General features: G+C 47.8%; 6 protein-coding genes across 6 annotated transcripts; 3 read left to right on the top strand and 3 right to left on the bottom strand.

The window, feature by feature from the left end:
- The first annotated feature begins 5 nt into the window (after positions 1 to 5).
- DFJ58DRAFT_800655 (porphobilinogen deaminase, dipyromethane cofactor binding domain-containing protein) lies at positions 6 to 1,372 on the top strand. Its single transcript, XM_041390822.1, has 3 exons — positions 6 to 549; positions 600 to 610; positions 658 to 1,372. Exons 1-3 carry the CDS (start codon positions 91 to 93, stop codon positions 1,211 to 1,213), a joined length of 1,026 nt encoding a protein of 341 aa, XP_041241174.1. The 5' UTR covers positions 6 to 90; the 3' UTR covers positions 1,214 to 1,372.
- A 3,260-nt stretch (positions 1,373 to 4,632) lies between these two features.
- On the bottom strand, positions 4,633 to 6,628 carry DFJ58DRAFT_800644 (uncharacterized protein). The gene is given in 12 exon segments (XM_041390821.1): positions 4,633 to 4,901; positions 4,958 to 4,983; positions 5,040 to 5,089; positions 5,140 to 5,168; positions 5,220 to 5,550; positions 5,606 to 5,667; positions 5,778 to 5,779; positions 5,790 to 5,818; positions 5,874 to 5,887; positions 5,951 to 5,979; positions 6,038 to 6,091; positions 6,145 to 6,628. The coding sequence occupies 12 exon segments, from the start codon at positions 6,289 to 6,291 to the stop codon at positions 4,697 to 4,699; spliced, it is 978 nt and encodes a 325-aa protein (XP_041241173.1). The 5' UTR covers positions 6,292 to 6,628; the 3' UTR covers positions 4,633 to 4,696.
- Positions 6,629 to 8,622: 1,994 nt separating this feature from the next.
- On the top strand, positions 8,623 to 9,990 carry DFJ58DRAFT_506421 (beta-lactamase-like protein). Its single transcript, XM_041380734.1, has 3 exons — positions 8,623 to 8,988; positions 9,043 to 9,278; positions 9,336 to 9,990. Exons 1-3 carry the CDS (start codon positions 8,639 to 8,641, stop codon positions 9,650 to 9,652), a joined length of 903 nt encoding a protein of 300 aa, XP_041241172.1. The 5' UTR covers positions 8,623 to 8,638; the 3' UTR covers positions 9,653 to 9,990.
- DFJ58DRAFT_730784 (MFS general substrate transporter) lies at positions 9,753 to 11,782 on the bottom strand (the record flags this gene model as incomplete). The annotated part of the gene is made up of 11 exons (XM_041385946.1): positions 9,753 to 9,990; positions 10,037 to 10,177; positions 10,232 to 10,353; positions 10,397 to 10,714; positions 10,770 to 10,782; positions 10,839 to 10,973; positions 11,022 to 11,108; positions 11,229 to 11,300; positions 11,364 to 11,471; positions 11,530 to 11,549; positions 11,600 to 11,782. The coding sequence occupies 11 exons, from the start codon at positions 11,780 to 11,782 to the stop codon at positions 9,753 to 9,755; spliced, it is 1,437 nt and encodes a 478-aa protein (XP_041241171.1).
- Positions 11,783 to 12,616: 834 nt separating this feature from the next.
- DFJ58DRAFT_843704 (beta-lactamase-like protein) lies at positions 12,617 to 13,622 on the top strand (the record flags this gene model as incomplete). The annotated part of the gene is made up of 3 exons (XM_041393004.1): positions 12,617 to 12,963; positions 13,017 to 13,249; positions 13,306 to 13,622. 3 exons carry the CDS (start codon positions 12,617 to 12,619, stop codon positions 13,620 to 13,622), a joined length of 897 nt encoding a protein of 298 aa, XP_041241170.1.
- A 244-nt stretch (positions 13,623 to 13,866) lies between these two features.
- DFJ58DRAFT_747378 (MFS general substrate transporter) lies at positions 13,867 to 16,193 on the bottom strand (the record flags this gene model as incomplete). Its single annotated transcript, XM_041387521.1, has 11 exons — positions 16,032 to 16,193; positions 15,657 to 15,975; positions 15,587 to 15,606; positions 15,423 to 15,521; positions 15,288 to 15,373; positions 15,224 to 15,236; positions 15,089 to 15,175; positions 14,906 to 15,040; positions 14,466 to 14,850; positions 14,100 to 14,224; positions 13,867 to 14,050 (listed from the first exon to the last, which is right to left on the bottom strand). Exons 2-11 carry the CDS (start codon positions 15,921 to 15,923, stop codon positions 13,867 to 13,869), a joined length of 1,401 nt encoding a protein of 466 aa, XP_041241169.1. The 5' UTR covers positions 15,924 to 15,975; positions 16,032 to 16,193.
- Positions 16,194 to 23,628: the final 7,435 nt, after the last annotated feature.

Raw genomic sequence — 23,628 nt, 5'->3', positions numbered from 1 at the left:
CCTCCTATCGGAAGATCACACTGATTGCCCGATAACGAAACCATTCAACGGCACCCACGGCCACACAGAATTTCATATGCGATACGCACCATGGCCTCAAATTCAAGATCATTCGTATTAGCTTCCCGGGCATCCAAACTCGCACAGATCCAAACTAACTTCGTCAGAGATGGCCTCGAGGCTGCATTTCCGGCCCTTTCATTCGGCACGTCATTTATGTCGACCGAGGGCGACAAGAACCAATCCCAAGCGCTGTATCTACTCGGAGGGAAGGCGCTATGGACAAAAGAACTCGAGGTTGCGTTGAAAGAGAATGTGGTTGATATGCTGGTGCATTGTTTGAAGGATATGCCCACGACCCTACCGCACGGCTGCGAACTCGGAGCGATATTAGAGAGAGAGAATCCTGTTGATAGTCTTGTGGTGAAGCAGGGCTTGCCTTACAAGACTTTGGAAGATTTACCAGAGGGGAGTGTCGTGGGTACGAGTAGCGTTCGGAGGGTCGCGCAGTTGCGGAGGTCTTTCCCTGGCCTGGTGTTTCTCGACGTCGTATGTTTTCGCAGCCCATAAACACACCGCACATACTAACATGTTTGCAGCGAGGGAATTTGTAAAGCCATATGTTTATTTTCAAGCTAAGCTTAATATCAACCCCAGAAACACCCGTCTTGCGAAGCTCGATGCTCCCGATGGTCCTTATACGGCGCTTATACTGGCCAAAGCCGGTCTCGTACGGCTAGGCATGGGGGATCGTATCACGACCGATCTCACCGCACCAATCCTATTCCACGCTGTCTCTCAAGGCGCTTTGGGAGTCGAGATCCGCGCAGACGATCAGGAAGCACGGGAATTGTGTAAAATGCTAACCCACCAGGAAACGCAGTGGAAGTGCCTCGCAGAGAGGGCATTGCTGAGAGAACTCGAAGGTGGATGTAGCGTTCCTGTTGGCGTTTCTACGTCGCTATCGCAGATTGATAAAAGCGCTGGGGAACTGACGCGTGCAACCCTCACGATAACGGGTAGCGTCACATCACTTGATGGATCCTTGCACGTCCAAGATACCCTTTCGCAGGAAGTTGAGAGCATACAAGGCGCGGAGGAGCTGGGTAGAAACCTTGCGATAAAATTGAAGTCAAACGGTGCCAAGGCAATATTGGACGACATCACCCAAGATAGACGGAAGAGGGCTAGTGAAGCAGAGACAGCAGAATAGGCAGGGCTAGTTGTGGTATGTTGGCAAATATTCATTGGGGAAGCGAGGTATGCGGAAAGGGTAGGGTTAGGGCTTGTATATGGACACCGTACGCACATCGTTACAGTTAATTATTGCACTTCCTTTCGTTCTCTGTATAATCCAGCGCAATTGCTCGTATTTGGGAGTCGTCCGTTTCGAGCACGATTGTGTGTGTGAGCTTTGCTCGGGATGGGTTCTGTTGTGCTTTTGAAACCTTTATCCAAATACCTCACACTCGAGGCTTCGGTTGCCTTTATTCCTCTTCTAGCCGACTCCAGTCTCGATTTCTTTCTGTCCCGCAGTCAAAATCTAGAGCTTGAAAACCTCGTGCAAACGCGTCGAATTATTGGGTCACGTGATCAGCAATAACGCGTTTACCCAGGTTTAACTTCGATATACTGACTTCGAGAGTCATAAATTTGGGACCATGCATACTTGTATTCCATCAGTCACGATCTTGATTCCCGTTTTGACTGCCTGACACATATCCTAAACTGCGCCCCAGAATTGTACGTTATTTCTGCCTAGCCATTTCCCCTTTTATGACATTCACTCATGGACGATTCTTCGGAAGTTCATCTCATCTTGGGAAGCATCAGGGTGGCCGAAGTGGTTACCACAACAGAATCGAAATCTGTTTCTCTTGGACTGTGTAGGTTCGAAACCTGCCGAAGACAAGGTTGTTTGTTTAGTATAACACCTTGACATTCATTCATGGATGGATTATTCGGAGCCTCATTTTAAACCCGTCTTAGCTAAGTGGTTACACAACAGAGTCAAAATCTGTATCTCTTGGACTGTGCAAGTCTGAAACCTGCTGACAATAGTTTTTGTCTATCAGAACACGCCTCGAAGATTCGCTCATGAATGGTTTCGTCGGAGACTCACCTTAACTGGTCTTAGCCAAGGGGTTACTGCAACAAAATCAAAATCTGTATCTCTTGGACTGTGCAGGCTCGAAACCTGCCGAAGATAGGTCTGCTTTTATGAATGGTTTCGTCGGAGACCCACCTTAACTGGTCTTAGCCAAGGGGTTACTGCAACAAAATCAAAATCTGTATCTCTTGGACTGTGCAGGCTCGAAACCTGCCGAAGATAGGTCTGCTTTTTTGTTGGAAACGCGTCCTGAAGATTCAGTCATGGACAGTTCCTCGGAGGTTCATCTCAACTTCATCCTGGCCAATGTGGTTAGCACAACAGAATCAAAATCTGTTTCTCTTGCGCTGTGCAGGTTCAAAACCTGCCAACAACAGGGTTTTTTCCTATCGGAACACACCTTGACACTCACTCGTCAACAGAATCAAAATATGTATCTCTTGGATAGTGCAGGTTCCTTTTTCTGTCGGAAGCACGCTTTGAAGATTTATGAACCATGGGCAGTTCCTTGGAGGTTCCTCTCAACTTCGTCCTGGCCAAAGTGGTTATCAGACAGAATCAAAATCTGTTTCTCTTGGACTGCGCAGGTTTGAAACGTGCTGACGACAAGGTTTTTTCTTTCTATTGAAACACGCCTTGAAAATGCACTCATAGATCGTTTCCTCAGAGGTCCATCTTGACTGGTCTAAGTCGAGTGGTTGCCACAACAGAATCGAAATCTGTTTCTCTTGGACTGCGCGGTTCGAAACCTGTCTGTCGTGTCCAGTTTTTTTCTATCGGAACACGCCTTGACATTCACTCGTGGATGGTTTCGTCGGAGGCCCATCACGGTTGGTCTTAGCCAAGTGGCCACCACAACAGAGCCGACATCTGTTTCTCTTGGACTCCGCAGGTTCGAAACCTGCTGATAACGTGGCTTTTTCCTATCGGAAAGACCCACCTAAAGATTCACTCATGGATGGTTTCCTCGGAGATCTTAACTTATCTTAGCCAAGTGATTATCATAACAGAATCAAAATCCGTTTCTGTTGAACTGCGCAGATTTGAAACATGCCTTGAAGAATCACTCATGGACAGTTCCTCGGAGGCTCATCTCAGATTCTCAACTGGTCTTAGCTCAGCGATAACCACAAGAGAATCGAAATCTGTTTCTCTTTGGAATACGCAGGTTCGAAAACTGTCGATGATAACGGTTTTTTTTCTATCAGAAACACGCCTTGAAGATTCACTCATGGGCAGTTCCACGGAGACTCGTCTTAACTGGTCTTGGCCAAGTGATAACCACAACAAGAATGGAAATCTGTTTCTCTTGGAATGCGCAGGTTCAAAACCTGCCGATGACAAGTTTTTTCCTATTGGAACACGTCTTGACATTAACACTTCATGATGGATGCTTTCTTAGCCAAGTGGTTACCACAACAGCGGAATGTGCAGGTCCGAGTCCTGTTGATGACAAGGTTTTTTCTATCGGAACACACCCTTGACATTGACTCATGGATGGTTTCCTTGGAGGTCCATCTAACCGGTCTTAGCTAAGTGGTTCCTCCAACAGAGTCAAAATCTGTTTCTCTTGGAGTTGGTTCGAAACCTGCGGACAATATTTTTGCGATGTAAAGATCCTCGGAGGTCCATCTTAACTTAGGAGGCCCAGCCATTGTGCCGAAGCTCCTTTTTATATGTGACAAGGATTCCCATTCGGTCGGCTCTACGACAATACAGTGTTGGCAGTAACCACTCAGGAAATACTATATTAGCATCGTCTGCAAATAGATAGTGTCTTTTCGCACTGTCCATAACGAACGGTTTGAATGGAATGCGGGGGATGCAGTGGCTTTCGAATCTATTGACTTTAAGGAAGCGACAATGCAGCGCGACGACGCGCACGCGCGCGTTTCTCACCAATTCCATTTCTACCGAGAGGTTACATACCCCAGGATCGGTTGACATTCAAGGAAGTCGAGTGTGTTTTGGTGTGCTCAACTGAGTCTACTCAGCTTCTTTCAGGCTATCTGAACTAAAATAAGATCCTACATAGTTTCGTCAGTGAAATGTGTGATTGATATCAGTTGTGATACTTACAAAAATCACCCGGCAATTTGTCTAGAATTTTGTCGTTGAAAATCCATCGACATAGACGTTGAGAGGGGAAAGGAATGCACGATCAAGACAGCTTTCAGGGTCTTCGAGAATTAGTGGGAAGAGGAAATCAATTGTGTCATTGAAGTTTGTGGTCCAACAACGCCGTGAAATGAAGCAGAGCCTGCAGAGGTCGCCATAGCATGTGCATGAACGCGCAACAACACAGCATGACGTGGTGGACGCCATTCCGGCGGGATCTCGTGCTTATATATGTTTGATAGTCTGTCCATGGAAAGGAATTCACCTTCACGCCTCGCGAGGGTTGTCTCAGAAACACAAGATACTTACATCCCCGAGGTGCTTACGTGCCAACCTAGATCTAGAGTGTCGGAGATCGGTGCTAAACATCACTGCGATATCTGGTGATACTCAGTCCTACTCGATCACGATATGATATTTGGTTGGGATTGGCAAGGGTAGTCTCGAGTTATTATGTCACAGCTAACATCATACTTTTTGTGCTACTGGTTCATGTGTATCCATCTCGACTACGATGATGCGGCCATAATCACCAGAGGCAGCCCTCCACCTTACCCTACTGAGCTCAGACGGGTTGAACAACCAATCTTGATTAATTTTCAACTTCCCAGCTAGGGAGCGTATGCTGAGCATAAGCCGAGACACTGCAACTGCGTTGATTGCTAACTGTGAGCTGAATAAAAACACTGCTCAGAAAACATTGGTGAAACAAGCGAGTGGAAAATTCACTTTGACCAGGTTGCTGGCGCGTTTATCTATGAGCTCCGAGTATTAGGCGCCACGCAGGCGAAGATAAAGATAGTCAACATACGACAGGATCTGTGGTTAAACGAGCACCGACTGCTGAAAATGTAGCCGTGGCTGTGTACTAATTAGCGTGCTGATTGGTGCATGAAATGCTCATCATTTACCCATCGAAACGAAGAAGACAAGGCCACCACTGAATAATTGGTAAGCGTGCTGAGGATACCGCTCACAGAATGGGACTCACTCTCGTACCAGACGTCGCATCAATTGATCCATCTGCAAGTCACGAGAGACCTTCGCGACTCGTGCGATCGTGAATCCAAACAAAATCATGTGGATGATGGTACTGGGAACGAAAACTGTCCATATCATTGATGGGGAAGGTGCAGAACATCCTGGAATAGCTGATATCTCCCGCTGAAGCTGCAGAGACTCCGTGGTTGACTCCAGGAAAGGGAGACTCAAGCCCATCATTATGAGGGATGATAGAGCACATGCTGCGTAGCTGAAGCATGCAACCGCTCGTGCAATGGCATTATGAGAGTACATGTACCACACGCGGAGGAAGAGAATTCCTGTTATTGTGATGTTTTAGCCAATCTACGGTAGCTCGTATGAGATCACTGAGACCTTGATTGATGCAGATTACGATGATAGAAAGCTCAAATGCAGTGCGAATCCAATGAGTGCACCTTTAACAATGATTAGTTCATATGTACCATTGACAAGTATAAATTCAGCCTTACGACTAAGAATCATTGATTGTGATATGACTTAGTGAGCGCATTCAATAGTAGAAAACGAACTACCAAACCTGAGCTGACATCTCGTCCCCAAACATCGCTAAGGTATTTGATCGTTTCATTGAACAATTGAAGCCAAGAATCGTGATACTCACCAGCATTTGTTGGTCTTGGACGTCCGGGACCAGGAAAATGTCAGAACAACCCCTGAGCGGCAGTTGATTGGACCTACATCATGACGACAAATGGAAGATATCGGTTCTAAAGCAGCTTCGTCAGATAAGGGCTCACTTCAGAGAGAAAATAAAGCCGCGCCCACCAAGAAAAACAAAACACGCGATATGCTCCATGGACCCGACCAGAAGTATTCAACCTGAGACGCAAACATGGAGGGAAGTCTTGACAACGCTATGAGCCGCCACACACCTCTTCTCCGAAGGTAGTCAGTAGATCGTAAACCAGAAGTGTGAAGCATGATATTTCTAGATAATGAGCACTCTGGAATCCATTCATATCATCAATGAGCTGAAACGTTGTACCAGAAGAGTTGCTCATGATCATTATCGTGGGCATCGAGAAGCTGTCATGTCTACCTTATGAGCATGACCCTTGGACACCAAGTATTGATGCCGTTGACATGCCGATGCATTATTGGCACATTGCATAGGCATAGGTGATACGAGAAAGGAACAAATCACTGATGGGCCGGGCCAGTCAAACCGATCCTGTGCGTTGTTCAGCACCTCGTAAGATGAAAATAGTGCATATTAGGTGCCGATCAGAGAATGGTGAGAAGAAGATATTGATATGGAATATATGTACCATGTAAAAGCACCGCGATCAGCATAATTGCAAGCACAAACTCGCCAGTCCACTGATCGGCGCTTACATGCAAACTGACACGTTTCACCTGGGCCTCCACTGGAAGCTCATTCACGCCTTCAGGTGGTTTCAAGACATCCATCATGACTCAGAGATCCAGTAGAAACCGGGCTCGGCGCAATGCTAATGATAGCTCTCTAGAGAAGGAATCCCCGAGAGCCAAACCGAAGCCCTTGCGGTCTCGTACTGCACCACACTAAATTTAAAAACACAGCGTTAGTTGACAAATCCCATCTGCTACTTGGCAAGTGTGGCACACCCAGTCTGGTTTAGGTAGTACTTGCCGAGTTGGCATGAGCAGTGCAGCTGCGCCCTAGCCTGCCAACAGCCATACCGACTTGTCCCACAATAGGCTCTAGCCGAGTTCGATTTCTCTGCGTACATTAGCGGTTCATAAACGAGATCTATAAGCGGAGCCACATCATCACCGTTGGTATTGGTGTCAAGAAGCAACGTGACTGTCGGTGTTTGAAAATCATTGATTTGCCTGAGCATATCAGAGCATACTATCATCATATTGCTATACGCATGTCGTCTTCCATCAACACCTGATTAAAGCTTCCTTGCGGAGGTAATCGTATCTGGCCGGCGCTCGAGCTTTCGTGTGTAGACTTTGCTGCGTTGGTGTTGAGAACGTACATAGCTATGCTTTTAACGAGGTATGCCCTGGTATGTTCTCACGTAGTGTCAACATAGCTCACAGCCAAGGTACTGCCCGTTCTGATCTTCAGGCGTTTGTATAAAGGGGGTGGAGTGATGGTGTGTGGGTCATCAAAGCTGTGGTTCGAGGAGTTGATGTCGGGCACGGAGAGTCTCAATCCGCTGGAACGATGAAATGACGATGACCGCAATCTACCCGGTCCTGCGGACGTGGAAGTAAATTAAACCTTCACTGACCAAGCTCTCAGTTTAGAACTTCGTGTTCGTTCATCTTTGTTCATCTTCGCTTTCCAGGCTGCATTCATGGCACGAATATGCAAATGCCGAGTGCAGACGCTTCAGCAAACCATGATGTAAAAATTTCGGGTGAGTTCCTGCAAGTTTGTTAAAATTCGGTGGAGTGCAACGTTCAACACCTCGTTTACAAAGTCTTCAAGTTGCCACAAAATATTGGTCTTTGTTCTTGTCCATCCGTTATCTGTCATCCGATACTTCCTTCAGCGCTTCAGCCTTGGTCCAGGGGCGATCATTGATCACTTAATCACTCGTGGAGTCTCGGAAAAGTTAAAACTGTTCACAACTCCACTATTTAGAAATTTTAACCTGTCATCAGGATTTCTCGGTGTGGTGTGAAACATGCAACCAGCGTGACATGGTATTATCAATAATTGAAACTTCCTGAAGACATGAACGTTTGAACATTCAGCTGACCAGGTTCGAGTCTTGCATCCAGTTCATTCCAACTTGAACTTGATTACCAATTGTAATGGTTACAAACCGTTTAACGTTAACGCCCGAAAAAGGCTTACCGCAACCACCACTCAGCTCAGCGCCAAACCCAGTCAGCACGGACCTCGACTTCCTTTCAGCACTTAACTCTCGTCATTCTCGACCTTCAACTCCCATTCTTCGTCACCATCACCCTATTCTCAGTTCGCCGTGTCCGAATCTGTCAGGCCGCCGCGGCCCCAAATACCATACCCTTTTATGTCGCCATTCACTCAATCGTTTCGTACCCTATCCCCCTTCAGTCTAATCTACCCTGTCCGAGTCAGGTGCGACGCCACTCCCTTCAGCGTCCGTTGTCACCTAATCGATTCGGCATAGCTACACCCGACCCTTAACGTTTCACAGTATAAAAGTAGCCCATGTACACTCCTTACTACAGGCAATCATATTCAGTCTCCAAGTCTCAGTCTCGCACTCGTCTTCTAAAACGCATCGCCATATCTATCGATTATTTATCTCAGATTCCTTTCGATCCGTGTTGCATAGCTCTCGTTGAACGCTAATCTAAACTATACGGTGTATCTACCTCGTACTAGCGGTCTCCACGCCCCTTTGCTCTCGCAGCGAGAGCCACTCAGGTTCTTACACAATGTCAGAGGCGCCTTCACTCCCCTCTCCGTCTAATGAACAGGCGTACATGTACGTATCTGCCCTTGAAGCCGGACATTTGAGTGTCCCTTGGGATTTAATTGTGGCTGGTGATCGACCGGACGAACCGATGGTTTGCCCCTCACTTGCATTCTTGTTGCGTCACTCGAAGAGCAATAAGCGAATCGTTTTCGACCTAGGAATTCACAGAGACATAAAAGAATTTGCGCCTGCTGCAACAGAGCAATTCTTGCCTGACGTGACGCAGACGGTGGCAGAGTCTCTGGAGTCTGGTGGTGTTGCCCCTTCATCCGTTGACTTGGTAGTCCTAAGTCACCTCCATTGGGATCAGTGAGCCGTTCAGCGTCTGATGTGATCAAAATAACCTAACCCGTCTTGCCTCAGCGTCGGAGATCCCTCCCCATTTACAACTGCCGAGTTTATCCTCGGGGAAGGATCGAAGAAAGCTTTAGGTCTAGAGGCTGGTTCCTCCATCAATCCTACATTCTTTTCATCCATTCGTCTACCAGAAGACCGTCTACGCTTCATCACAGCTTCCGACCTTAACATGGCAATCGGTCCCTACCCGCGTGCAATGGACTTTTTCGGCGATGGCAGCATGTATATCATTGATGCACCAGGTTCTTCTCCGCTTCATGCATGAGATTGGAAGGAATGCTTAGGCTTGTTCATTGCAGGGCACGTTGACGAGCATATCAATATCCTCGCGCGTACATCTACAGACGGTGCTTGGATCTTACTAGGCGGAGATTCAGCTCATCACCCTGATCTGATCACTGGAAAGATGCAAGTTGCATACCGTGTCGATGTGGATGGCGCAGTGACATGTGTCCACGACTACAAGGAAGTCGCAGAGGAGAACATCCATCGAATGAGGTCGTTATTAGAGGTCCCGAGGGTGCAAGTCTTGATTGCACATGATATGGTCTGGTATGGAGAAAACAAGGGTAAAGAGGTGTTCTTACCGCACACAATACCAGCGCTCGTGCAATGATGAATGCAAACATCATGTATTTATTCAAACACAGGACGAGTGGCTGCAGACATTCTCCCCTATGTACAACATGGTATACATTTAACCCACTACTACAGCTTCACTCAACACAATAAAATCTTAACCGAACATTGCCACTTTGATCAATGAGTGCTATAAGAGATATCCTAAAGCCTTTGAGCAGCCCTAGGGCCTGCTCTTCGGCTTCAGCAGCTTTATTGCACCGTGAGAGGTGCCTCCTAAATACCCAAAACATCGCAATAGACATGGTGCTTGTTAAGATGCACATGGCATATGAGTTTGCGTATGAAGGCCCCCAACGGGACGGCCAAAAGTACCTGCGAGGTGTCAGCGGCACCAGAGTAAGAGGCACTGTGAACTGACGATGAACCGATGTAGCCAAGTGATGACATGGCATTGATTAATGCGATGGCTGCAGCGCGTTTCGATCGTGATTGGGAAAATGTGTTCATGACCCAGGTCAAAGACACAATATGTGCAACTGGGGCCTGAGCCATAAAGAATCTTCACGGAGAACATTAAGGCTGTGGAATTGCAGGACTAGGAGAAGGTTCGTACAGGGACAAATATCGAACGGCCGTATTCATAGTGGAAAATGCAATTATAAACCCAACAATGGCGACAAATAGAGGACCAGCGGTATGCCAGAAGCGATCGCCAGTAGCATCAGAGTGCCTTGACTGTTGTTAATTCAACAATCGAGACTGTCGAGTAGATGCTGACCTGGCTACAAGAAACGATGTTGCAGTTCCCAAAATCCACGGAGGTGCACAGAGCAAGAGGGTTATGGTCGAGTTGTAACCCATTGTAGCAGATAGTGTCGGGAAAAAAAATGCGGAACGACAAAGAAGCGTCCATGAAAATAAGAGCAACACCAAGCCACCATACCCTCCAATCTGTAAGTGCCTCAACAAGACCAGACCAACTCTCCGCGGGCGTCCCTTCGTGCTCATTTCCGACCATAACTTCCTCCTCCATCCGTCGTTTGGCCAGGGTCTGTTCATCAGGTAAAAAGCCAAACACTTGGCGATGATGGAAAGTCTGGCAAAATCCAGATTGCAGACACTGCAACCACAATTGTCAAAGTCCCCTCTACAAAGAAGAGCCACCTGCAGCAGCAGTCAGAGCAGTTCTACTTTGAGAGCATGCTTATTTCGCCTCTGACCTCCAACCCGTAAAACCTAGTGTGCCATCTAGGCTTGCCAAAATTCCTGACGCTATAAGAGCACTGAAAGCATTACTGATTGAGCTACCGCAAGCAAGAAGCGCTGTGCGGAACCCTAGCTCATTGCGCTTGTACCTAGCAAATTTTCAGGATACGCTGTTCGGAGGTATTGGGCAACTATACCATCGTGAAAGAAGGAAAATAGCCCCAGGGAAAAACGCCGCCTCAACAAATCCAAGCATGAGGCGCAAGATAAGAATGGCATGATACCTGATTAAAGTAGCGTTAACTCAAGAGCGGCAAAAGTAATACATACTAACGTTTGTGCTACGCCTTTTCATGACCCTCGTTAGGCAATATCGATTAAGTGAATGAGAATGATGTACGTACCCATGATCACGGTGATAGCACCCCATATTGCCATGCAGCTTGAGAGGTACAGCGATGGCCTCGTCATGCGATCTAAGAACATGTTGCTTTTGAATTCTCGGATGGGCCACATAAGGATAACGTGCTGGAACATACGAAGGAGCTTGCGTCAACAAATACCCCACGTAAAAGATGCTCATGAGTGTATTAAACTGATTCCCCGTCATACCAAGGTCCTCCTCAAGACCACGCAGCCTTGCTGCACTATTTTAACCGAGAGGCGATTAAGCCATTCCAATCGTGAGTTCGAAGGGCTACGTACGCTGCATTAGTGCGGTCCATCTAAGCAAGAAATTAATGCAATAGCGGAAATACTAGATACACTGACTCACGCAGCTCATAATGTAGATCAGAACTAGGAAGGCAACTCGAATGTCTAACTTATGGAGAAGCCTCTTCTCCACCACCTGTCTGTTCTGTCCATCGTATTCATGAAGCACCGGACTATCGCTGCTTCTGTCGGAGGCACCATAGTGGGAACTTTTGCCTGCACCAAGCAAGGGGTGATCTGACATTCCTATGGAGTGTGGACGAAAGAGACACCGAGCAGCAGATTCCCGCTAGCCTATCAGCATACCGGTATATGGGTTTATATGGGGAGCCCTCAGGTTCCGATTCATAGCTTCGGAGCCTATGCGACTCCCAATATATATACATATCACCCAAAAATAATCCACATTGATAGCGGACATTAATGGCCCGGGAAGCGAATACTCGGTCGTATCAGCACCAGCCGGTCATGGCAAGGGGGACGGCCGAGCCGAACGTTCAACAAGGAACCAACTTCTTTCTTTGGCAAAACGAGTGGTTGACCGTTTTTCTAAACCCAAGTTACCCCCATATAACACCTGGCTGGTAGTACGAATGAGTCAATGACTCTGTCTTCCTTCTTCCACATGAGCTTTCTAGATGGACGGACCCGTCGGATATGTCACTAGCGCAGCGCGCTTTGGGATATGTAACTTATCATTGATGACGATAAGATACTGATAGATTTGTGTATGGCGTGTTGTGGCTAGTTCCGAAACACCGCATCATACAACAGTACTAGCAAAGTCCTTCTGCCCTCATCTATCATCGATCATCTATCATCGATATCTCACTTGACTGCTGATTGAATTAACTATCTTTGGCCCGACATCGCCTTCACTCTGGACAGTCATGCACAGCAAGGGCGTAATCTACTCCATCGATTCATTGATTTGCCAGTGTGCAACGGGCCCGGCTAGCGTGACTCTGTGTTATCAAGATTTGATCTTTGTGGAGTCAGGGTGCCACCATTTGCTTTCCTTGCTTATGTATAGGCACGTTTGAATCTTGGTTTTGATTCATCGTTGAACTTGATACTAATGTCCGCAGACGTGCAGTCACTTCCTCCTCCATCTGATGAGCAGGCATACATGTATGTATCTGCCCTTGAAGCTGGACACCTCAATGTTCCTTTGAGTCTAATGGCAGCCGATCAATCGGACGATCCCATAATTTTTCCCTCACTCGCATTTTTACTACGTCATTCGAAAAGCAATAAGCGGGTTGTTTTCGACCTAGGAATCCACAGAAACATCAAAGAGTTTGCACCTGCTGCAATACCAGTAGTGCCTGATGTGAAGCAGACTGCGTCAGAGTCGTTGGAGGCTGGTGGAGTTCCCCCTTCATCAGTTGACTTGGTGGTCCTCAGTCACCTCCATTGGGATCAGTGAGCCTTTCAGCGTCGAGATAGTATGAATTACCTGACGTGTCTTCCCTCAGCGTCGGAGATCCCTCCCCGTTTACCACTGCCGAGTTTGTCCTCGGGGAAGGATCGAAGCAAGCTTTTTTAGACCCTGGTTCCTGCCACAGTCCTATATCCTTTTCATCCATTCGTCCACCAGAAGACCGATTACGCTTCGTTACAACTTCTGACCTAAACGTGGCAATCGGTCCCTACCCGCGCGCAATGGACATTTTCGGTGATGGCAGCATGTATATCGTTGATGCATCTGGTACGTCTCTACTGCATGCATAAGACTGGAAAAGTCACTTAGGCTTGTTATTGCAGGGCACGCCGACGGGCATATCAACATTCTTGCACGCACTTCTCCAGACGGTGCTTGGATCCTGCTAGGCGCAGATTCAGCTCATCACCCTGATCTGATCACTGGGAGCATGCAAATTGCGTGCCGTGTCGATGCGAAAACGGGCGCGGTGACATGTGCCCACCAGTACAAAGAAGTCGCGGAGGAAAACATTCGCAGAATGAGGTCGTTGTTAGAGATCCCGAGGGTGCAGGTTCTGGTAGCACATGATATAGTTTGGTATGAAGAAAATAAGGGTAAAGAAGTCTTCTTACCGCATACAATACCACCACTAGTATAATAGTGGACGCTGTAGGAGTCATGGCAGGGTAGATGCCATGCATTTATTACAGCACAGTACAAGTGACTGCATACATTCTCCACTACGCCCGACGTAGTTGATGATCTAGAAGAGCGCGACCAACAGTGCATTAATGTATTTTGGTGCTGCGTGCACAGTATATGCTAATAACCAGACCCACTCCCAGTTTCCGCTACCAGACACTGCTGGAATGCTGAGGACAGCTGAGCAGCGACTCGGAGTGCTAGAGGATATATCTCAAACCCTTGGGCAGACCTAGAGATTGCTCTTCGGCTTCAGCAGCCTCATTACACCGGGAAAGGTGTGTCCTAAATACCCATAACATCGCAATGCACAAGACGCTTGTCAAGATGCAAATGAGATAGGAGTTCACATATGAAGGTCCCCAACTGGATGGCCAAAAGTATCTGTGATGGCGTCAGTAGCAGCTGGAGCACAATGTCGCTGTGAACTGACGATGAACCCATGTGGCTAGCTGTTGACAAGGTGTTTACTAGTGCGATGGCTGCTGCACGTTTCGACTGTGATTGGGAAAACGTATTCATGACCCAGGTCAAACAGACAACATAGGCAACTGGGCTCTGAGTCATCAAAAATCTCAACGGTACACGTAAGTCTCTGGAATCGCAGAACGAGGATGGGAGAGTTCGTACAGGGATATATATCGTATAGTCGTATTCATGGTAGAAATTGCGAGTATAAATCCAGCGACGGCGACGAGTAGAGGACCAACAATATGCCAGAAGCGATCACCAGTTACGTCGGAGTGCCTTAATTCAGTTACGTTAATTCACTTATCGGACCTGTGAAGTAAATACTGACCTGGCCACAACAAATGAGGTTGCAGTTCCCAAAATCCACGGAGGTGCGCAGAGCAAGAGGCTCGTAGTCGCGCTGTAACCCATTGTAGCTGCTAGGGTCGGGAAAAAAAAGGCCGAATGATTGCGAGGAACTCATCAAGTTAAGGGCAGCACCAACCCACCATACCCTCCAATCCATAAGAGCCTCGACGAGACCAAAATAATATTCTTCGGGTTTACTTTTGTGCTCATTTTCGCTCGCGACTTCCTCATCCATCCGTTGTTTGGCCAGTATCTGTTCGTCAGGCAACAGCCAGAGGTTCGGCGTTGAAGGAAAATCAGGCAAAATCCAGGCTGCAGACACTGCGATCACGATGGTCAAAGCGCCCTCCACAAAAAAGAGCCACCTGCAGCAGCAAAATCAGAACAGCTTGACTTCTTAACCCGCATTTCGGCTCAGACCTCCAAGCCGTAAAACCTAGTGTACCATCTAGGCTTCCCAAGATCCCTGATGCAAAAAGAGCACCAAAAGCATTACTGATCGAGGCGCCACAAGTAAGAAGTGCTGTGCGTAATCCTAGTTCATTGCGCTTGTACCTAGAGGAATTTCAGTATATGCTGTTCGGAGTCATTAGGCAATGATACCATCGTGAAAGAAGGAATACAGCTCCGGGAAAGAATGCCGCCTCCACAAATCCAATAAAGAAGCGCAAAATAAGGGCGGCATGGTATCTAGAGCAGGGTTAGCAGTGGACAGCATTAAAAGATGTAGATACCAACGTTTGTACCGCACCTTTGATGACCCCTCGTTAGCCAATGTCGATCAAGTGAACGTTGTACGTACCCGTCGACACGGTAAGAACACCCCATATTGCCATGCAGCTCGAGAGGTATAGTGATGGCCTTTTCATGTGGTGTAAGATCATGTTACTTTTGAATTCTCAGATATGCCGCAGAAGGATAAGGTGTCGGTACATACGAAGGTGCTTGTGTCAACAAATACCCCACATAAAGAATGCTGATGAGTGTGTTAAATTGGTTCCCCGTCATGCCAAGGTCCTCCTCGTAACCACGCAGCCTTCGCTGCACTTGCAAGCAGACGGTTAAGCAACTCTACTCCAAGTAATTTCGAAGGCCACGTACGCTGCATTAGTGCGGTCCATCTGTGAACAGATTTTAGGCAGTCAAGGGAACATTAGTTGCCTCAACTCACATAGTTCATAATGTAAACCAGAACCAGGAAGGCTACCCGAAGGTCCAACTTACGAATAAGCCTCTTCTCCACAGTTGATCTGTCGATGTAATCCAAAGCAAACGTTGGATTGTCATCACTCATTCTGCCAGAAATTTCGCATTGGGAACTGTAGTCGACTGTAGCAAGCAGGGGACGATATGATATTCCTGAGGATGAAAGAATCAGTGGTTTCCATCTCGGCAACCAAGTACCAATAGATGCGTAGAGTCTTCCAAGTTCAATCATGATGATGTCGAGACTACCAAGTTGAAGGGAAAATAACTTTACCACGTCATTACTTGTGGCAGTTAGTAAGTAGGACGGCAGTCGCCTGGAACTGTGTCGGTTACGTACCATCTACATTGGGCTAGTATCCTGGCAGGACTCCGTAGTCATGCATCATGGTTTGATTATGCAACTTGAAATGAAGTAACGGCCCTCAACTTGGCCAGTAAACAGACCTGCATGGTTATATGCTGCGAGTTAGATGTGAGTTTCATTTTCGATGAGGTAGGCAAAATCTGAGGCACTTATCAGATATAGCACTGTGCGGACATTTAGAGGGATCCGAAATTGTCTCTTCCTACCACCAGTACTACCGTAGTACTGGTGGCAGCAAGAGACAATTTCGTACTAGGAGAAACTGCAAAACTGCAAGAAAAGTGCGTTCCGATATTTGCTTCCGAGCCCAGGTCCGAATTGCATATTCCGTGCGAGTCAGACGCTGTAACAACTTTACACTTTTAGATCATAGTCTATGAATACCTTGCACAGTACTTTGATAGTACTCAGTAACTTGAATCGCATCAAACTTGAAGTTAACTTCGCAACCTCAAGGGACAAAGGCTTCACTTTCTCCATTGTCCGAGTCATTCCGCCGCCACGTCTCTAGCAGCGACACTCTTTTCTTAGTCACACGGCACCTTCCATCTCAGTACTTAAGTGGGTTACTTTGACATTCGTGATTCATTGTGATGCATTGTCAATACTAAACTGGAAGTTGCTGATTTGTGTCTGAAGGTGATGTTTTCTTTCTGTGCGACAAGAATACCACCATCATGCACGGATCAGCAAATTGACAGCAAGTGTGGCACTTGTAAAGTGTTCACACGGTAAGAGTTGACTTCGAGTGAATAAACTTAGGTTTCGAACGAGGGAGAACTGTCCGAACTAAATCATATTCGGGGGGGAAAGGATCAACTACCCTAGCAGTAGGTAAACAAGGCTTTATATACTGTAGGGTTCTATGTCTTAAGTAATCTAAAGAAAAATAAGGAAGGTAAAGGAATAAGGAGGATGCCAATGAGGTTATTGGTTGTTAGGACCAATAACCGAGGTTAGCTTTTGACAAGCATAACATACACCCTCCAGGTCAGCTAGAGGTGACCTCAACTAAGAGTGAAGTGAGTAATGGCTAGGTTTGAGCAGCAGCGGCAGCCTGAAGGTTCATGGCCGCTAAAAGGGCAAACAGGGTGAGGAAGTTGGTCACCAAGCAGCAAACAATGACCACCCTACCAAACATCTCCTCAGTATTAGTGAAACCGTGCTGGCGCGCTTCTGCTTCAAGATCCATGGCTTCAGACTCAGCGATGAGCAAGTCAATATCTGCCCCAGGGTCAACAGGGGCAGTAGCAGGAGGTGCAGTAGGTGAAGGAGGAGAGGCAGGTGTGGCAGCAGGTGACAGCAGCGATTACTTGGGCTGCTGTGGGAGGAGGAGGCTGAGGGGAGATCTTTGCCTGGGGAGGGGCAGGATGAGCACGAAGGGGTTGGTGGCGCTCAAGTGTGCGGTTGTCCAGGGTCAAGTGCCTAGGCCTATGAGAGTACTGACGACGGGAAAGCTCGCGTGCCCGCTCAGCACGAACTTTCTGCTCAAAGGCATGGGCTTCTTTCCGCATGGCTAATTCCTCTGTATAGTGAGGGTTGCCACGATCAGAATGACGCCTGGGTGTAACAAACACAGGAAGCTTACTAGCCTGTGCCTCAGCTCGGAAGAACTGGGTAAATGCCTGGAAAGTATCGGAGTTTGACTCTCCAGGGAGGGAAGGGTGACCACGACCACAACATCCTCCATGGCGACAACCACCGCGTCCTCGATGAAAGGAAGTCTCGCGACGAGGGAAGTAGGGGAGCTCGCCAGCTTTGCTGAGGGTGGAGGGAGCATCAACCATCATGGGATCAGGGGTAGGGAGTGACATAGGCAAGGGTCGAGGTGAGGGGGACTGAGGACGACTTAGGCCAGCGTCTTTTAAGGCCTGGACATCGGAGAATCGTCCGAAGGGTGAGTCGCTTAGATCCTCAAGTAGGGAGCTCACAGATGAATTCACAATATTGCGAGCCTCCTCAAAGGAGTCAACCGTTGTGAACACAATATCTGTAGCGTTAGGCGAGGTCTTTTTTAGTAAGTGGTGTATCCTGGGTACCCTAGAGCCTCAAGGTACTGACCAAGTGCCTCAAGACGCGAGATTGAGTGGAAGGGCAACCAAATGTGGTCGCCAGATGTATATTCCACTTTAAACAGAGCATCAGTACCTTGACTGTGGTGGTCCGAGATCCGGGAGACTGACCAGTCCTCCGAGATCCCGATATCAGCAATCTGCTTGAGTTGTCGACCCGGGAAGCATCTATCGTTGTTCGGTACATGGAGGCGAAGGAGGTTGGTGTGAAACGTGGGGTGGACGCCTCGTTGTTTGAGTTCTGATGGCAAGTCCAACAAGAATGAATTGTTCTTGTAATCCGTTAGGATGCGGAAGGGGCCAATGAACTTTGGTGAGAGTTTGCGGGCTCGTCCCTTTGGTAGGGAGAGGTTCTCCGTCGAGAGGTAAACGAGATCTCCTTTGACAAAAGGGGATTCCCTGTGCTTTTGGTTAGCACTCGAGGTGCTTTTCACACGGGCGGCGATGACTGTGTCATGTGCAGCCATGGTTGCATCCTTCATAGATTGGAGGTAAACTCTGACACCAGGGTATTCAGAATTGGTATTCCAAATGAAGGGAGTGGGTAGCCTACCATGGTTAAGTAGGAACGGGGGGGTACCCGGTGGTGCTCGAACATGCAAGGTTCATGGCGAACTCGATGGCCGGAAGCTTAATGGCCCAATCTCACTGATGCGGTGATACTAATGAGTGAAGCATTTGGGCGAGTGTCCTGTTAGCACATTCTGTGGCCCCGTCTGACTGGGGATGAAATGACGTTGACATGCGAAGTTCCACCCCTGTAAGCTGGTGGAACTGTTGCCAGAAGGTACTAGTGAAGAGGGTGTCTCTATCACTTACTAAGTGAGAGGGCATGCCATGAAGTTTATACATGGAGTTGAAAAGGACTTCCGCTATGTCCTTGGCGCGATACATCTGTTTCATCGGCGTCAAATGTACCATCGAGGTAAGGTGATCTATGGCAACCAGGATCATGTCGAAAACGCTGTGGAGGGTTTTGGATTCGGGGAGTGGGCCTACAAAGTCAATTCCTACGGTCTCCCATGGGCATGAGGGGACCTCTAATGTTTCTAGTAGACCATATGGTAGGTGGTTTGAGGGTTTGGCGACTTGGCAAGTCAGGCAGGACTTACAGAATGTGTCGACGTCCGATGCGATGCATTTCCACCAGACATTTTCGCGTAAGTAAAGTAATGTTTTGTGTGGTCCAAGGTGCGCGAGGATGGAGTGTGCATGGGAGATTAGAATCTCCCTGATGCGTCTTTCGCCAAGACAGATATCTGGGATGCAGAGGATCCGTTTACCCTTGTCTTTCATGAAGACTCTTCTATTACTAACCTCAAAGTTCTTTAAAGCAGCGGGATTTTCAATGATCTTAGCAAAGAAGGGGTCCTCAGCGTATCTATTTACGATGCTTGCGTGAATGTCCGTCAACGGATCACCAAGAGATATAACCTCAGTGAGGGTGGGAGGGTTCTCAAGTAGGGCTTCAGCAGTGTCTCTTTGTTGAATATCCTGCTTCAGTTCATTGATGTCAGTGGTCACGTGACTTTGTAGGTCCATGTTTGCTGGTTGTTTGTTGACATCAGTTACCACGCTGACTGCATTTGGACTTAGTTTGTCCGTTTGACCTATGCTAGGTGTTCTCTCTGTGGATGGCAAGGTGCTGGTTATTGGAGCAGGTACATGTGGAGTTAGTGCAGGCTTAGCAGGTGAGTTTTCCTTGTTAGCTCTATTCCTGCCCTCCAGTGATGCTGATGGGGTTCCAACTTTCAGGATCACTCTCTTGACTTTTGTCTTTGGCTCTCCTGGTGCTGCCCTTTGTCCAGTGCTTGTGTGCGCGGGGTTTCCTCCTTCCACCTGCTGGTGGACTATAGGTTCGCTGAGATGCCCTCCCTTTGCGTGAATTCGACCGGTAAGTGATCTCAAGTCATTTTCAGTGTCGTTGACAGTGGGCATGCCCTCCGGCATGGTCACACCGTCCTGTTCTGCAGGAGGGTAATATGCGTCCAGGTACACTGGTGACACCGGTTTCTCTTCAGTCGTTGGATTGGGCTCACTCAGTGGTGCGGCTGGGGTATCGGCGACGCACGACTTACGCTTTTGGCTTGTAGGTGGGGTCACTCCAGGTGATAGGCCACTGCTGACTTGAGTTTGGGCTATGCGAGCAGAACGACATGCCTCGGTCGCGCCCAGGAACAGGGGGGTACCAGTGTAGACAGGGGCCGTTATGAAATTAAGGAGGAGAGCCTGAGGTGAGTCTTCCTCCTCTACACTCACATATTCACTAAATGCTTGCACAGTACCGCGAGGTTCATTGCTGTACATGCGTGAAAGAGCATTGGCCAGAGTGTTTTTGAAGCCCAGTATGTAAATGATCTCAAAGTCAAACTCGCTCAATGCTTCTAGCCAGCGTGCTTGTCTAGGGGAGAGTTTGCTTTGGGTGGTAATCCACTCCAGGCCCTTGTGATCAGTAAAGATTCTGAACCTGAGTCCAATGAGTAAGTGTCGGAATCGCTTAAGGGACTCGACAATTGCTAACAGTTCCTGTTCGTGAACAGGGTAATTTTGTTGCGCAGAGTTAAACTTGCCGGACCAGAAGGCAATGACATCAGCTTTGGGTAGGTCATTGCCTTGAGACAGGACTCCACTCGCGCCTGTTAGAGAAGCGTCGGTCATTAGGTTCACTAATGTCGTCCCATTCAGAGCAGAGGGTAGGTCGAGGGCTTTACGCCTTACATTCCGGTGTGTCTCGATGCATGCTTTGACCAAGTCGAAAGCCCGCTGATTAGAGGGGTTCCAGTACCACTTAGTTGTCTGAGCTGCGACCTTGGACAAGTGCTGCATGTCAACACGCACACCTTTGCATCCAGTAGCTAGGTAACCTACTGAGCCTATAAACTGCATCAAGAGTTCCTTGGAGGTAGGTGTTTTCCAGCTCACTATCTTATCGACTTTATGTGGATCAAGGCGGATTCCTCCATCATCAATGACATGACCCAGGATTGAGAGCTCATGCTTGAAGAACTGCAATTTGTGCTTGCTAAGGTAAAAGTGATGCTCCTGTAGGGTATCAATAACGATCTTAACGTGTTTGACATGATCCTCAGCGGTATCTGAGTAGATCACTATGTCGTCTAGGTAGACGTCCATGAAGATGCCTAAGTGCAGGCCAAATATGTGGTTCATCAGCGACTGGTACGTTGCTCCTGCGTTGCAGTCTCCTATTTGCATAACATGGCTGATCATTGTACCATCAGGGGTAGCAAAGAGGGTTTTGTGTATGTCTTCGGGTATGACCCAGATCTGCTCGTAAGCATCTTTTCCATCTAGGAGCGTTAGGGTCGAACGTTCTTGCTAGCAAGAGTAGCAGCTAGGAGAGCAGGAGACTCATATATTTTGGTTTGGTGCTTTTACCTACAGCCCAGCCATATCTTGTCATCACACCGGGCTGCCTGTCTTTGGAGGGATTGAAGGTCAGGTAGGTCAGCTTGTTTCGAGTTGCCGGCACAGTACAGCTCATTGGTAGGTTCTTCAGTCTCAAGGAATTCAGTGGGGTCTAGGAATGAGAACATTGGTCCTTCAGGGTCAGAGTCCTCTTCCGCCGTCTCCTCTCTATCTTTTCCTATGGAGTCTTCACTGTCGGACGTCTCGTAGTCTACAAGGACAGGAACATCACCATCCTCAATGGTCTCCCAAGATGAGAACCCGCTAGTAAAGTCTTCCTCGTCTGTAGTCTCCCATTCTGACTCGGAGTCCTGTTCCTCAGGGGCAGGGAATGGTACTGGGAGTTTGCACACAGGGTTGTCCTCTAGGCATTTCACGTTGGGGGAAACCCATGTGGAGTCGTGAACTACACCACCCCAGGTTGGTTTGAAGGAAGATTTGGTACGTACTAAATCTTGAACAAACTTTAGCTTTAAATCAATCAGCCAAGCCACTATGTCAAATGTGGGGTCGCACAACTGTTTGTAGTAGACGATATAATCGTCGTAGTTGTGTTTATCGGATAGGAGGAAGGTGTTTGGTCCTCCATGCATCGCTAGGCTAAACCAATCTTTCCCATAGGGGTCATACAAGGGGTCATGGAGTTTGTCCGTGGGTAAAGGAACTGCAAGATGAAGGAGACCCAGAGATTGGGATATGACAACCAACCTTTCAGTAGCATCGAGTTCCGATGGCTTGTCAAGGCTGACAGCCATTCCATATAGACCATGAGCAACCCCTTCTTCTATCGCAGCAGCTCTGATATCTGCGTCGGTTACAGCAACTGAGTGTACTTGGAGGTTAGATACTTTAGACTGGGGTTTGTAGGGCAGTCTATGGTATTTAGGGCAATCTTTGGCTAAGTGTCCTCTCTGCTCACATTCAAAGCACTGATCATTGTCTCTTAGGCGCTTGATCTCATCAGCACTTCTTTTAGGTGCATTTCCAGGAGTTCTTTGGGGAGCAGACTGTCGCGTCCCGTGGTGGTCTCGTCTCTTAGTCCTACTATGTTGGTCGCCAGAGGAGTGAACAGCAGTTAGCAGATATGGAAGAGGTACAGTTCCCTTGTGTCAGTTCGTCGAGGTCTGAAATTGTTTCTGGGTCGCCTTTCATTCCTCATACTCTGGCTGGTAATTCCCGCGGCAGCGGTGGGGTTCAACGCGAAGCAACATGTTGGGGTCGTGAGAGTTCTCAAGGAATGCACAGTTCAGTATGCAGTGCCTTCTTCTCAATCATGTCGAGACTGACAGAATTTGGTTCGTAACCCTTGTCTACTAAGGAAGCTTTGATATAGGGTTTGCAATGCGTCCAAAACTGACAGCACTATTTCCCTCTCGTCAATGTCACCGGTGGTGTCAGCTAGGTCGCGCAATCATCTAAGATAGTCCTGTATGGTGAATTTTCCTTCCTGCATACAGTCTAGGAATTTCTGACGTTGTAGCATCCGGAAGTCAGGTGGGAACACATAGTTGAAGAGTTGCTCGAAGAACTCTGTCAGGGAGTAACCTTTCTTCAGGTCAAGGATGTCTCTTTCGAAGAACCTATAGGCCTGGCCTCCTAAATACTTCCCTATCATTCGAAGGGATTGAGTCGTGGTGAGTCTGGCCTGGTCTTTCCACTCACGGACTTCTCTAACCATTTCTTAAATGTGGTCGCGTTCGCTTCCCCATTGTAAGTAAATGGTGGTTCATTCTTAATGAAGCTCTGTTGATACTTCAACAGGTTCAGTTTCAGCTCTGTATTCGCGACGTGCTATTCACTTAGCTCATTTAGTCTCAGGTGAGTCACTGTCGTGATCCAACTCTGGTTCCAATGCTAAGAAGTCAACCCCGTAGTTATCTTCCTGGGATACTTGGTTTCTGCTGACCCTTTCTTAGGTTGGTGTTTAGGTCTCTGATTCAGTAGAAGACCACTCATTGTCATCAGAGGATGACGAATCTGAATCGCTTGGACCAATGTCTTCGTGGGACAATCCAGTCATTGCTTGTTTTACAGAGCTTCCGGTAGGATAGGACAGATGAGGCTCATTGGAA

This window comes from Suillus subalutaceus (assembly GCF_016647625.1).
Source record: "Suillus subalutaceus strain FC151 chromosome Unknown DFJ58scaffold_94, whole genome shotgun sequence".
Lineage (NCBI taxonomy): Eukaryota > Fungi > Basidiomycota > Agaricomycetes > Boletales > Suillaceae > Suillus > Suillus subalutaceus.
The sequence above is the reverse complement of the archived record's forward strand: the minus strand, read 5'-3'. Positions and strand labels throughout refer to the sequence as shown.

Bases quoted from the DNA above. Each gene is read 5' to 3' on its own strand.
- DFJ58DRAFT_800655 (XM_041390822.1), top strand. From the start codon at position 91: ATGGCCTCAAATTCAAGATCATTCGTATTAGCTTCCCGGGCATCCAAA.
- DFJ58DRAFT_800644 (XM_041390821.1), bottom strand. From the start codon at position 6,291: ATGCCCACGATAATGATCATGAGCAACTCTTCTGGTACAACGTTTCAG. The intron at 6,092-6,144 runs GTGTGTGGCGGC...TTTGCGTCTCAG, and splicing joins TGACTACCTTCGGAGAAGAG to GTTGAATACTTCTGGTCGGG. The intron at 5,169-5,219 runs GTGAGTCCCATT...CCAATTATTCAG, and splicing joins ATGCGACGTCTGGTACGAGA to TGGTGGCCTTGTCTTCTTCG.
- DFJ58DRAFT_506421 (XM_041380734.1), top strand. From the start codon at position 8,639: ATGTCAGAGGCGCCTTCACTCCCCTCTCCGTCTAATGAACAGGCGTAC. The intron at 8,989-9,042 runs GTGAGCCGTTCA...GTCTTGCCTCAG, and splicing joins AGTCACCTCCATTGGGATCA to CGTCGGAGATCCCTCCCCAT. The intron at 9,279-9,335 runs GTTCTTCTCCGC...TGTTCATTGCAG, and splicing joins GTATATCATTGATGCACCAG to GGCACGTTGACGAGCATATC.